The sequence below is a fragment of the Neodothiora populina genome (genome assembly GCF_041146345.1).
Source record: "Neodothiora populina strain CPC 39397 chromosome Unknown canker_contig_11, whole genome shotgun sequence".
In the NCBI taxonomy this organism is placed as follows: domain Eukaryota; kingdom Fungi; phylum Ascomycota; class Dothideomycetes; order Dothideales; family Dothioraceae; genus Neodothiora; species Neodothiora populina.
This window is the reverse complement of record NW_027191410.1, coordinates 237,145-249,215: the sequence shown is the minus strand read 5'-3', so window position 1 is coordinate 249,215 and position 12,071 is coordinate 237,145. Positions and strand designations below refer to the sequence as shown.

At 51.4% G+C, this 12,071-nt stretch overlaps 8 protein-coding genes across 9 annotated transcripts; 5 read left to right on the top strand and 3 right to left on the bottom strand.

Annotated features, from left to right (window-relative positions):
- Window positions 1-71: 71 nt before the first annotated feature.
- Window positions 72-1,139, bottom strand: AAFC00_000383 (uncharacterized protein; the record flags this gene model as incomplete). Its single annotated transcript, XM_069343516.1, has 4 exons — window positions 72-324; window positions 383-626; window positions 697-908; window positions 1,015-1,139. The coding sequence occupies 4 exons, from the start codon at window positions 1,137-1,139 to the stop codon at window positions 72-74; spliced, it is 834 nt and encodes a 277-aa protein (XP_069200205.1).
- A 700-nt stretch (window positions 1,140-1,839) lies between these two features.
- AAFC00_000382 (uncharacterized protein) lies at window positions 1,840-2,609 on the top strand (the record flags this gene model as incomplete). The annotated part of the gene is made up of 2 exons (XM_069343507.1): window positions 1,840-1,949; window positions 2,021-2,609. The coding sequence occupies 2 exons, from the start codon at window positions 1,840-1,842 to the stop codon at window positions 2,607-2,609; spliced, it is 699 nt and encodes a 232-aa protein (XP_069200204.1).
- Window positions 2,610-2,837: 228 nt separating this feature from the next.
- AAFC00_000381 (uncharacterized protein) lies at window positions 2,838-3,244 on the bottom strand (the record flags this gene model as incomplete). The annotated part of the gene is made up of 2 exons (XM_069343497.1): window positions 2,838-2,979; window positions 3,033-3,244. 2 exons carry the CDS (start codon window positions 3,242-3,244, stop codon window positions 2,838-2,840), a joined length of 354 nt encoding a protein of 117 aa, XP_069200203.1.
- Window positions 3,245-3,679: 435 nt separating this feature from the next.
- AAFC00_000380 (uncharacterized protein) lies at window positions 3,680-4,249 on the top strand (the record flags this gene model as incomplete). Its single annotated transcript, XM_069343488.1, has 2 exons — window positions 3,680-3,714; window positions 3,811-4,249. 2 exons carry the CDS (start codon window positions 3,680-3,682, stop codon window positions 4,247-4,249), a joined length of 474 nt encoding a protein of 157 aa, XP_069200202.1.
- A 418-nt stretch (window positions 4,250-4,667) lies between these two features.
- On the bottom strand, window positions 4,668-6,032 carry AAFC00_000379 (uncharacterized protein; the record flags this gene model as incomplete). The annotated part of the gene is made up of 1 exon (XM_069343480.1): window positions 4,668-6,032. One exon carries the CDS (start codon window positions 6,030-6,032, stop codon window positions 4,668-4,670), a length of 1,365 nt encoding a protein of 454 aa, XP_069200201.1.
- Window positions 6,033-6,577: 545 nt separating this feature from the next.
- On the top strand, window positions 6,578-7,829 carry AAFC00_000378 (uncharacterized protein; the record flags this gene model as incomplete). The annotated part of the gene is made up of 2 exons (XM_069343470.1): window positions 6,578-6,844; window positions 6,963-7,829. 2 exons carry the CDS (start codon window positions 6,578-6,580, stop codon window positions 7,827-7,829), a joined length of 1,134 nt encoding a protein of 377 aa, XP_069200200.1.
- Window positions 7,830-9,180: 1,351 nt separating this feature from the next.
- On the top strand, window positions 9,181-10,641 carry AAFC00_000377 (uncharacterized protein; the record flags this gene model as incomplete). Its single annotated transcript, XM_069343460.1, has 1 exon — window positions 9,181-10,641. One exon carries the CDS (start codon window positions 9,181-9,183, stop codon window positions 10,639-10,641), a length of 1,461 nt encoding a protein of 486 aa, XP_069200199.1.
- Window positions 10,642-11,338: 697 nt separating this feature from the next.
- On the top strand, window positions 11,339-12,031 carry AAFC00_000376 (uncharacterized protein; the record flags this gene model as incomplete). 2 transcript variants are annotated; one of them, XM_069343448.1, is made up of 1 exon in its annotated part: window positions 11,339-12,031. In XM_069343448.1, the coding sequence occupies one exon, from the start codon at window positions 11,339-11,341 to the stop codon at window positions 12,029-12,031; it is 693 nt and encodes a 230-aa protein (XP_069200198.1). The 2 variants fall into 2 exon arrangements, with proteins under 2 accessions (XP_069200198.1, XP_069200197.1); XM_069343447.1 differs by having other exon boundaries at window positions 11,555-12,031.
- Window positions 12,032-12,071: the final 40 nt, after the last annotated feature.

The following is a 12,071-nucleotide window of genomic DNA, read 5'->3' as shown; positions in this document are numbered from 1 at the left end:
TAACCTATAGAGCGTCGAGCCTGTTGATTCATGAGGTGAGAGCTGGGCAACGCTGTGACATGTCCTCAACCTCACGGCCAATCCGGATTCTCCTTCCTCCGGAATAGCGCAACGTACTTGTTGCCATTATTCCGTGTGACTTTCTTGCCCTCCTCGGTCTCCTTCCTCATGACGGCGACGCACTCGTCACTCTCTTGTTCCGCTTCCGGAACCCGCTCAAAAGAGGGATGCGCCGCGAGATGCTCCACCATCCAATTATGCAGATCCTCGACATCGGTGATGGTATAGACAATACCACCAGGCCGTAGGACGTAGGCGTATTCTCTGTTCATAGCATTAGCTTAGTTGCGGCCAAGTCAGAAATAGAGAAAGAAATGCTCACGAGTTCAACGTCAAGCTGACAATTCTGGCCTTGTGTTTGCGCGCCTTGAAGTGCGGGTCTGGGAAACAGAGGAAGATCTTGGACAACTGTGCCTTCTCGAAGAAGTTCGGCAGGAACTTCATGGTGTTGGCGCGAAGACAGGCGACGTTTTGGTATGCCATTGGCTGAGTCTCGGCATTCTGGGTGCGCAAAGCCTTAACTTTAGTTTGCACGTATTCCGTGACTGATGTTCTGATTTCCATGCCTACGAGAATGTGTCAGCCCAGCTGCTTCATCCTTTTTCGGGTCTGCAAGACTGCAGCATAATGCCATACCCAATAAAAGTGTGTCTGGCAATTTCGGTGCGAGCGCAAACAGTAAACCCCCGAATCCGCAACCGATATCCGCCACTTCGACCTTCTTAGACATCTTCGGGACTCTCTGGGTTGCTCCAGCTTCCTCCACGTCTGGTATGGCGGTGTTGTTTCCCTTCGAAGCGTAGGCAGGGTAATGTTGCGACCAGTCCATGGAGGCTGGTGATACTGGGCTTTATTCTCGAGTATTAGTCAGGTCGTCCATTTTCTGCTCCTTCCTTCATCCTCCCAATATCTTTATCGAGATATACTCCGATACAGAAAGGGGAGAAGGCGTACTAAGTCAAGGCATGATCCGAGAACGGATTCGCATGTGCTCGTTGTCTGAAATATTTCTTCTGTGGTAATTGTCCCTCTTGCTGTGTCTCTTCGCGCTTTTGGCGCTTCTTGGGCGGGCCTGCCATGGTTGATGTCCGTAATGCGATGCGGCGGCGACTTCACAGTGCTGCGAGTGAAGAAGTGAGATGGTGTGGTGCGGTAATGTATTTGGGACTATTTGAGTCTCTAGAGCGCTCATAATTACAATAAATATTCTAAATTTCATGGGCGACAATGCGGGGGATCGAGCCTCAGAGGTCAATGCCAAGAACTTCCTGTCATTGATACCACCAAACTATGTGGCCTTCACAAGAAGTCGTATCATAGTGAGGATATCTATAGACTCTTTGGTACATTTTCTCTCATTCGAGGTACATATCACGGCGCCATCGCCCGATGCCTTGAATCTGCTAGCGCGGGATCAACGATAGAGGTACCTACTTTCAACTTGATTCTAACATGTCCGAAGGACTACAGAGTGCTCAATAGAGCAGCGCCTGGATATATCTGAGTAATGTGGATCTGGTTCTATGTGCACATTCGACAGGTTGACCATATTCCTGTTTGGATGTGCGCTGTACTTGTATAAGGCAAGGTATGTCGGCGGCGGGGTTTGTCCAGGCAATGAATAAAAGGAGACTGTTGCAAGGCGCAGAGACCCATTGTACAAAGTACGGGGAAGCTCTTGGCAATCGATCGGAGAAGTTCCGCTTTTGAAGATTTACAATCTCTAAGAAATTTATCTGATCCCGATTCATTTTGTTATCAACCAGAACAAAAACCAAGATGGGTCGAGAATTACAGAAGAAAAAGAACCGCTCGTCGGTGTCCAAAGTACGCCAAAAGCCAAAGTCCAAGAAGAAGATTTTGAACAATGCAATCATTGCAGCCAACTGGTAGGCATAAAAAAACATCAAGAAGACGTCCTGACGCATTTTCTGTCACGAGTAGCTAATGATTAAATCAGGAACCAGAAGGAGACTCTTACACAAAACTACCGCCGTCTCGGTCTCGCCCATAAATTAAATGCAGCGACCGGAGGCACAGAGAAGACGACAGCGATGCTCGAAGATGGAGAACAAAACAAATCAGCCGACAAGCTGAGCATTCACACCAAGATACCGAAAATGCTCGATGTCTCCGAGGTGCGCATTGAGCGCGACCCCGAGACCGGTGCGATTCTACGAGTCATAGACGAAAACAACAAGAAGCCCAATCCTCTGAATGACCCTCTCAACGACCTGGATGACGACGATGAAGACGAGGATGGCACCGAATGGCGAGGCTTTGCGAACGAACACGGCGTGGTTGAGGCTTCGATCCCTTCAGGCGATGGCAAGACGGCCGTGGTCAGAGAACTGGAAGCAGTCGCTGCAAGACCCGCAGACAAGAAACCCCGAAAGCCTAGCGAGCGAGAGAGCGAGTGGATTCAGAGCCTGGTAGAGAAGCACGGAGAGGACTATCTCGCCATGAGCCGTGATATGAAGATGAACCCTATGCAGCAGACTGTTGGAGACTTGAAGAGGAGGGTAAAGAAGTGGAAGGCTGCGCAATAAAGCGTTCTTCCATGCGCAATGGATTTTCGTTACTTAATGCATTGGTGGAGGCGTTCTCTGGGATTGCAGCATCGAAACAACCGTGCCCTAGACTGCTCCGGTTGGGAAATTGGTTTGCACGAAAGAGTAGACTACAGGCGAACGGCGCATTGCAGGGTTGCTTATACACTTGATACAATAACGGCTATGAATATTTGGTTTCGGAAGCGGAGACAAAGGTATAGCAGCTCAATGACCCTTGCCACCTCGCTCATCCTGCATACCAATCACAGTGTCGGGCGCCTCAGGGAATTCCTTCTTTGCCTTCGCGGCACCTCCTGCAGTGTCAGACTCTGACGTTGCCGAGCCACCAACACCTTGTGCTTTTGCACTGTTCATTGAGTCAGCAAAGAAATGACAGTGATGCAAAGGGGGAAAACGTACTCCCTGCCCTTGCCGCTGTTCTCATTTTGGATGTCGAGTCTATCGGTCTTGTTCGTCGTGTGCACGCTGTCCGGGTTGACCTTTGGATCATTTCTCAGTCTCGAAGAAAGGGCGAAACCTCGAGATGACATGGCATTTGATGAGGCGCTGCGGAGTCGAGGGTGGGTCGCGAATCGGCGGTAGAAAGTAAGAAACTCTGATGGAGACGACATGATGGATGGTACTTTGGCAGATGGTTTCTGAGAGTGGTTTGCGATATATCAATCTTTTGAAGTTCAATACTACAAGTTGTGATTAGGCAACGGAGAAAGAATGGAATAGAAACCCAGACATATGTAGTCTCCCAAAACGGTTCGATGACCCGATCATTGTTCAATATGCACCAAGCAACCATGGATCTTAGTCGTACCTCCCGAATGAGCATGATATACGTCACAGAGCGGCTGTCAATCGATCAACCACACGGCAGCTGTTATGGCACAGGGTCTCAGATCTCCAAGATATGATCATGCGGGGTGATAACGCGTGACAAGTACCCGTGTACCCTTGAATATCTTTCTGTACCCCAAATGACTACGATATAATAGTCGTGGTATGAGGCACTCTTCCCAATCACCCACCAATAACCATTGCACAGACATGAAAAGATGTCCGAAGAAGAGCAACAACTCCAGTGTTCGCTGTACGAAAGCATTCCCACCCTGCCGCCCCAAGCCTTCTGTCTTCCATCCATGCAGCGCACATGAACGCATGACTGACAGAGACATTTCTCCCACAGAGTCATAGACGTGCCCTTCCCGACCTACCGCCTAGCCAACTCGGCCTACCGCGCTCTTTCAGTCGACCAAGAACTCTCCTCCCTCGTACAGCGAGAGTTCACTCTGATCCGTCCCAACTACGTCGGCCAATCAATCAATGGCTCTGACCCTCTGCGGGCTTCGCTGCTCATGAACGCCGCGACGGCGGCGCATCCAGTCCCGCACCCGCAGCTGAATCTGTCGGATGAGAAAGCCACTGTGCTCAGGACGATTTACCGCTCGACGACGAATCGCATGCTGAGAGTTGCGGTCAATGGGTTTTTCGAGTCGCTTAATGTTGTGCTGCAGGTCATGGAGGAGCTTGATGTGGATGTCATTCGTGCGAAGGGGCTTGAGGGTCTCGAGGGGGCTCAGGGCGTTGAGCAGGGAATGATTGGGACGACTACGACTGGAGGGTGAATGTGCAAAATGGAGATATGATACGACGACCTTCTCGAAAACTTCGCTATGGTCATCTTCTAAACCGGGCCCCGTGGCCTTTGTATCGGGATATCTAACTGGCTTACTATCTATGGCTTCCTCGGTGCACGGCTCGACACATTCGAGTCGGCGAGGGCGGCAGCCTGCATCGCTGCTCCGTCGAGGTAGTCATCAGGTCCACAATTCTACACGGCCTTAGCTAGGAGCCATACTCATGTGGTTGACTGGAAAGTCAGGTCATGGCATGCTCTGGGGCTTTCACGCTCGAGCCTCTGAGGCATTTCTCAGAACTGGAAGCCATGACGAGGCAGCCGGACGATGACTGCTCTGACTTCGCAGGATTTAGTCTACCCATTCGAGTATATGACAAGTTTTTCCTCTGGGCTCCCAGTGTCATTCATCCCATACCTCCCTCTACTGTGATTGCAGTCTTCGGTCTTGCCTTGTTCAGTCCTTCTAGCAGGACACAAGCCTTGCATATCGCCTGCGACGACATGTAGCCGCATCTTTGGCAGCGTCCGAGTTTCTGCTTTGTGGGAGCTGATTCTTGCTTCGACTTCGTCCTTGTCTCGTGCCTCTTGGTCCTGACTGGTAGGCTGACGCTTTCTGCTTTTGATCTGTCGGGCTTGGAGGGTAATTTGACCTCGATCTCCAGTCCCTCTTCCTGTGCCTTTTCATCTTCGCGCAGCTTCTTCTCGTAGTCTACCATCTCTCCACCAGAACCCTGTCCGTTTCCAGTACCGCAACCTCCATTCCCGTCGTCATCCTCGTCGGCTTGGATCTTTGTTGCACGAGTCTTTTTGGTCGCCGCCTTTGATCCGCAAGCTCCTTTGCATCCTCCATCTGCCTCAGGTACCAGCATGGCCATGTCGATCCCACTCTTGACAACATCCAGGATACTCTCGGGTCGTATGCGCTCCAGATTCTTGATCAGTGTGCGGGCGCTGCCGCGGAATGCCTCTGGGGAGTATATGCACTCGGTAGAAAAATAGTCCAGCTTCTTGTGATGGGCATACAGCACAATCTCTTTCTCGTAAGCATACATTAGCGGCTTCGACCTCTTGACGTTTGTGATTCCCACTCTTTCAACCTCGGCCTGCTGTGCGTCATCCGTATTCTCGCTGGCCTTGGGTGCTAAGATGGGCTTGTCCGTCGCAGCGGCCGGTGTGCTGGTGACTATGCTCGTCGCTCTGCTCAGGCGTGGCATATCACCACGCAGCAAGTTCATAAGCACCGTCTCGGCCACATCGTCCGCGTTGTGTCCTGTCACTACGTGCCGTACGCCCAGCTGTGCAGCGCCACGGTCGAGTGCCTGGCGTCGGAACACGCCACAATATGTGCAGTTACCCTTCTTTCCTATCTGCGCCACCACCTGGTCCATACTCCAGCCGTACAACTCCTCGTAGCTCACGATATGTAGTGGAAGGCCTAGTTCTGCTGCGTTTCGTCGTACGGCGTCCAGACTGTGGTCCCGGTATCCCTGGATGCCCTCGTCGACTGATAGGAGCACAAGGTCGAGGCCCCAGTCCTGCCGCTCGTTGAGAGTCTTTAGAACAGCGGCCAAGACACACGAGTCTTTGCCGCCGGAGGCTCCTATTGCGATTCGCTCGCCGCGGTGGAAAAGGGCGGTTGACTCGACGGTGTGGGCGACTTCGCTTTCGAATGTCTCGGTGAAACATTTGGCGCAAAGTCGATCATGATTTTTTGGTCGTAGAATCTGAGCCCGGTTCGTCGTGCACAGAGAACATAGATGTGGTGCCATGTCAGGCAATTCTGCACTCTTTCGTGAAGTGACGAGGAAGGGAAGTGAAGGAAGTCGCGCAAATGAGGACTATCTTTTGTTAAAAGGAGGGACAGGGTCCGCCACCCGAGTCGATTTTTGTTTTGTGCCTATGTGACTGTCGCAATTGTGAATTTGTTCCGTTCTTTATTATCAACCTCTCTGCACTGGAGTAAGACGACGGGTCTCGAATGCAAACTTCTGGATCTTTATTACGCTGTTGAGTCTGAACGAACAAGCAGCGAAGGTTGGGTCTAATTCATTAGATTTCTTCCGGACCATGACTAGATTATTGCGAGCGTATCGATTGGGTCGTGGCCTTCTGCCGGCCAGATCTGGGGTAAGGGTGAAGGTTTGCCTTTGTAACAAACAGCCCCTCCATTCTGCTCAAAGACCCCCGCATTGGTTCGTCTCTCCACATCACATCATAACAGTAGTACCCTTGACGACAAGTAATGCTTGAAGCCCTTTCTCGATTTCACAAAAGACAAGGTGACTCGGTATATATTGCGCTTCGAGAAACCACGATGCCTCTAAGCATAGAGACCCGACAATTGAGTCGCTATGCGAGACAGATAAGCCAACGTAGTTTCGCTACCGCGGCCCCGAAGCGGAGTACTGGAGCTGCCTCGGACCATGTACGACTCGTCGAAGTCGGGCCTCGAGACGGTCTGCAGAATGAAAAGACAGCAATAACATTAGAAACGAAAGTCGAACTCGTCAGGCGTTTGGCAAGGACTGGCTTGCAGACTATCGAAGCCGGATCTTTCGTATCACCGAAATGGGTGCCTCAGGTGAGTACATAAGTGCATCCAGCAACCTTTTTCATGTAAACGCACAAGGATACAAAGTGCCAGTACCAGTCCCAATGGACTTCGGGCGAAATATAACATCGCTGAGTACAGACTCTAGATGGCAAATTCGGACAAGATCATGCAGGATGTTCTCAGTGATACTCCGGAATCTCCGGTGCCCATCACCTATCAGTGGTTGTTGCCGAACATGAAAGGCCTCGACAACTTCTTTTCTGTGTATGGAGGAGCGAACAAAACAGATCAAACCCATCAGGACGCATATCCCACTCCTCCGCCCACGCCTCCACCGGTTTCGCAGTCCACGCCGCACATTGAAGCCCACGGGCCTCGCCACGAAGTGTCTATATTCATGGCCGCCACAGAGTCGTTCTCCCAGCGTAACACTAATTGTAGCATTGCCGAGTCGCTTGAGAGATTCGGGCCTCTCATGACAGCAGCCCGTGACAAGGGATTCGCGGTCAGAGCCTACATCTCTGTAGCTCTGGGCTGTCCGTTCGAGGGCCCTGATACTGATCCGCACAGAGTTGCAGAACTGTCAGCTACCCTCCTCGAGATGGGCGCGGATGAGATATCTGTGGCCGACACGACAGGCATGGGAACAGCGCCTAGGACGAGGGAGTTGCTGAAGGTCCTTGCGGCAGCAGGCATCCGCAACGATGATCTTGCACTTCACTTTCACGACACTTACGGTCAAGCCCTCGTCAACACTCTGGTCGGACTGGAACATGGCGTGCGGACGTTCGACTCGGCGGTTGGTGGACTCGGAGGCTGTCCCTACAGTCCAGGCGCTACTGGTAATGTTTCGACTGAAGACGTCGTATATATACTGCATAGCCTCGGCCTCGGAACCGGAGTGGACCTGAACGAACTCAGCAGTATTGGTGACTGGATTACGTCTGAAGTTGGGAAACCCAACGAAAGTCGCGCAGGCAAAGCCACGCTCGCGAGACTACGACAGACATAGCATAGTGTGTCTATGGCACAGCAATCATGCAAAGACGACACGAGAGTAAGCCATATTGGTAGATTAGATGGTAGGATTGACGCAGACTAGCAAGGGGAACATCCGGATGATGACTTGCTGTACGCCCAAGAACAAAAATGGAGTCATCATGGAACATAGCATGCTTCGGCGTGGTTTTTATGCAGGGGATTGATGTTCGACTTGTGCCTCGCTTTGGTCTGTCCCCTTGATATGAAAGACTAGTGAACCAGGTGTGAGCAAATAGTGCCGAGATATGGATTAGTAGACAGTATGCTCGAAGATACACACCTTGACGACACATGGGACACCTTCCCTGACTGGACTCTTGGTTGATCCAAGTATTTAGGCAGTGCTGGAGCATTATTGTTAGTCTCACAATGTTTCCAACTACTAGTATCAGGTCCTACCATATGGAACGAATGGTTACATTGTCCCATGATTGCTCAAAAGTCAGTATGATATTCATAGCTCTCAGCTTTTGGGAGTGACTTATTAATGGGACAATCATCGCCGGGGAATTTGCACTTTGGACAGGTTCCGTCGAACTGTACACGACAGATGCCACAGACTTCATCTTCTGGCATGTCCCATCTCCACGCTGCCACAGCGTTCCAAGAGAGGATCTTGACCTTCATCTCGGGGAGTCGAGGTCTGAGAGCTGTTGTTTCAAGGAAGATGCTGGTCTGAAACGAAGCATCTCAGAGAGATGGACTGCACCGCACTCGAGCACCGTACTGTACTTTTATGTAAATGACAATAACACGGGCAACTGTACAAAACCAGGACAGTATGCGATTGTTGATCCTCAGGTGCAGCACTTGCTCGATGCGAAGATGCCAAGAGCAACAGACTTCGGCTCGAGGTTGCTTGGCAGAAGCCATCTCTCTCCTGCCGTGTGCATCTATTACAGCGCAGGCAGCGTGTGAATGTGAAATGAGCAAACTGACCTGCATCACTCTGTGTTTGACAAGATCCAGATAGATCCACAAGATCGGAGCTTTCTTAACAGCTTCTCATAGCGGGCAAGTCTATACCATCTCCATCCTTCCCTGTCACACTTGTTCCACCTGCCGGGCGCATCATAAATTTATCTAGACCTCGTCTTGCTGCGCGTGATCCGTGTTCAATCTGACCATGAGTGTCGCGACTCCCGCCGCCTTGCTCGTCAAGATGGACAGCTCACGAGCCTGCGCGTCACCAGACTAACACTGTTGCAGAGGTGCTTTCGATCCGTCGATTTGTGTCTTTCTCGTCTCCTGTACACGCCTCAAGCCTCGCGTGGCTGGACATCCATACATCCATCCATCCCTTCGCTAGCGCTTGGTTCGCCATGGCCTCCAATGGTCCCTACTACCAACCTGTGCCTCCGGAGCAGAATGCTTCCGATGACTTCAAGCTGTCTCAGGGGCTTCTGGACTATGCCGCCCTTGCTCCGCCTGCCTCGATGTACCCAGACCCCAATCAAACCCAAATGGACGCTGGCTATCACCACACTCAGCAGCAACTTGTCGAGAACGAGGTAGAAGACCATGCGCAGTTGCAAGGCCTTGTTGAGGCTGCCACCAGTGCTGCCGCTCAGGAACAGATTCGCCAACGAGCCCAGCTACCGCAGTTGCCGCAATTCGCAGCCCACGAAGAACCCCACATCGATTCCTCGGAGCAAGAGCTGGCTTCTTTGTTACAACGCGATGCGACGCGCCCCAATGGCAAGCGCAAACGATCTCACCCAGACGAAACAGACGCCGACCCCGAATTATCTCTCGACAGCGTTCTCTCTGACCGTCCCAAGCGCCAGAAGCGCACTACTCTTGCTTCGTCTGAGTCGCAGAACCAAGAAGGACATGTCTCTCTGAGGCAGCACTCGAATCCGATTGAATCGCCTCATCATCTCGATGCGCGCGCTGCTGGGGTGCATTCTGCAGCTGCTCTATTCCGTCCGCCTTCAGATTCATCCAAGAAATACACTCGGCCCCCCATGTCTAAACTTTTCGCATCCCTGGAGCTGTCACCGGAGAATTTCTTATATCTGCAAGCCGCCGCGAAGCAGTTCATGCTGGATCCTGAATATCCCCAACGACAGGCATGTGTCGGTAATCGAGGCAAGGGCGACAGCGACATGGTAAAATTGAGACTACACCACTGCGTCCGAGAATTCCTCGAGCAGGATGGCTGGGGAGAGAAATATTTTGGCGAGAACGCCCCGCCTCCAGACGATGGAGGCAACCCCTCGGAATCTCACAGACGCAAGTTCCTGTGGCCCCACGACAAGGACAGAATTATCGCTCTCTGCACACCACTACTTAGGCGCATGGTCACCAACGAGCGTCAAAGACAGTATGCTGTGGAGTCTCGCAAGGTCGGAAAGACAGACAACAAGAACGATGTGGACAACACCCAGGAGAATGACGCCAACTCTCATGGTCAATCCAATGACTCTGCGCAGCAGAATTTCGACCCAAGGCTGGCACAGACCCCGGCATATCAGATTTACATGCTCGACAAGGACACCAAACAGCTGTTACGTGATCGCGTTGATTATGCTTTACATGAGCACCTTGACTGGCAGCTCTTGACACAGGAAGTGCAGAATTTCAGAAATGAAATGGCGCAGAGTGAGGACCCCTCGGAGGCCGTTGCAGACATGTCAGACACCTACACCGTCAAGGTTCTTACTTCAGGCGGTCTGACAACAATCTCTACGGAAGGAGAATGGCAGCTCGCTTGCCAGGATGTGCATTCTACTGTGTGGCTGGAGAATCTCATCAAGATCGTTGTGGACTGTGCTCCATGAGGGTATTGATGTATTCCCTTCAAGGACCCGACACGCGGGCATTCGCGGTCGAATGTCAATATAAACGTGCAGTATGTGTCTACGTCTCTTAGGTGAGCACAATCAAATAATATAGCCATCGTCTACATTCCATTGCTGTACACAAACCATCCACTTGCACCTATCGTATGTCAATCGAGACTCTGTCCGACGTAACACACACATAACGTATATGTGTGGCAAGACTTGCCATGCCAAATGGCGCATCCATATAAAGACGATATGACGAGCAATACGAACTACAGGATGTTCTGTCAAGTGTCAAGATAATTGTGTGTATATTTTACCTTCTTGCTCCCCCCATGGAACTTCTTGGCGTTGACATGGATGAATGGCCAGAGGAAAGATCTTCCTCGCCACTTTTTAAATACATCATCCAAGTAATGGAATCGCATGATCCAGGCGCTGCTTTATACCCAGTACGAAGTTCATACGATTCTGTAGGCGAGCACGCTCGGTGTCCAAGGCCGTAGGTTTATCGTTTAAGTAAAGTTCAGCTACCGTGGTGGCGTCTTCCCCATACTAGGTACCTACCCTATAATGCGCGTCTTCATAACTTAAATATATTCGCACTGTCTACCCAAATACCACAACTAGCTACACCGAATTCCCAGAAACCCAAGTAAAAAGCCCAGAAAACGCAATCCAACACAGAAACATGTCAGCGTCAACACCACCTCTCACACTAATCGTGGCCGCCACGGTGAAGAACGGCATTGGCAAGAACGGAACCCTTCCATGGCCAATGCTGAAGAAAGAAATGGCCTACTTCGCACGCGTGACAAAACGAGTACAAATTTCATCATCCTCATCATCAGGATCAGATAAACCCACAGCATCGAACTCTTCCCAGCAAACCCAGAATGTAGTCGTCATGGGCCGCAAAACCTGGGACTCGATCCCTGCGAAATTCAGACCTCTGCCTCAACGCACGAATCTAGTCATCAGTCGCCAGGACGCCACGAAATTCGTTCCTTCGTCTCTGCTGGAGTCAGGCGAGGTGTTAGTGGCGCAGGACATCGCGTCGGGCCTCGCGGCTTTGCAGCAGCAGGCGCAGGCGGGCAGGTCGAAGGCACTTGGTAGGGTCTTTGTCATTGGCGGTGGCGCGATTTATAAGTCTGCGCTTGAGATGGAGGAGGCTAGGCATGTGCTGCTTACTAGAGTCAGGGGCGAGTGGGATTGTGATACGCAGTTCCCTGTGGATGTTGAGGAGGATCTGCAGTGGGTGCGCAGTAGGAAGGATGAGCTCGAGCGTTTCACGGGGGAAAGTTTCGACAATGGGGCGCTTATTGAGGAGGAGGTCAAGGGGGTAAAGCATGAGTTCGAATTCATGCTCTATGAGAAGAAATGAACGTAATGGTTTGTGAGGAAAGGATATGGCGCGGCTGAAG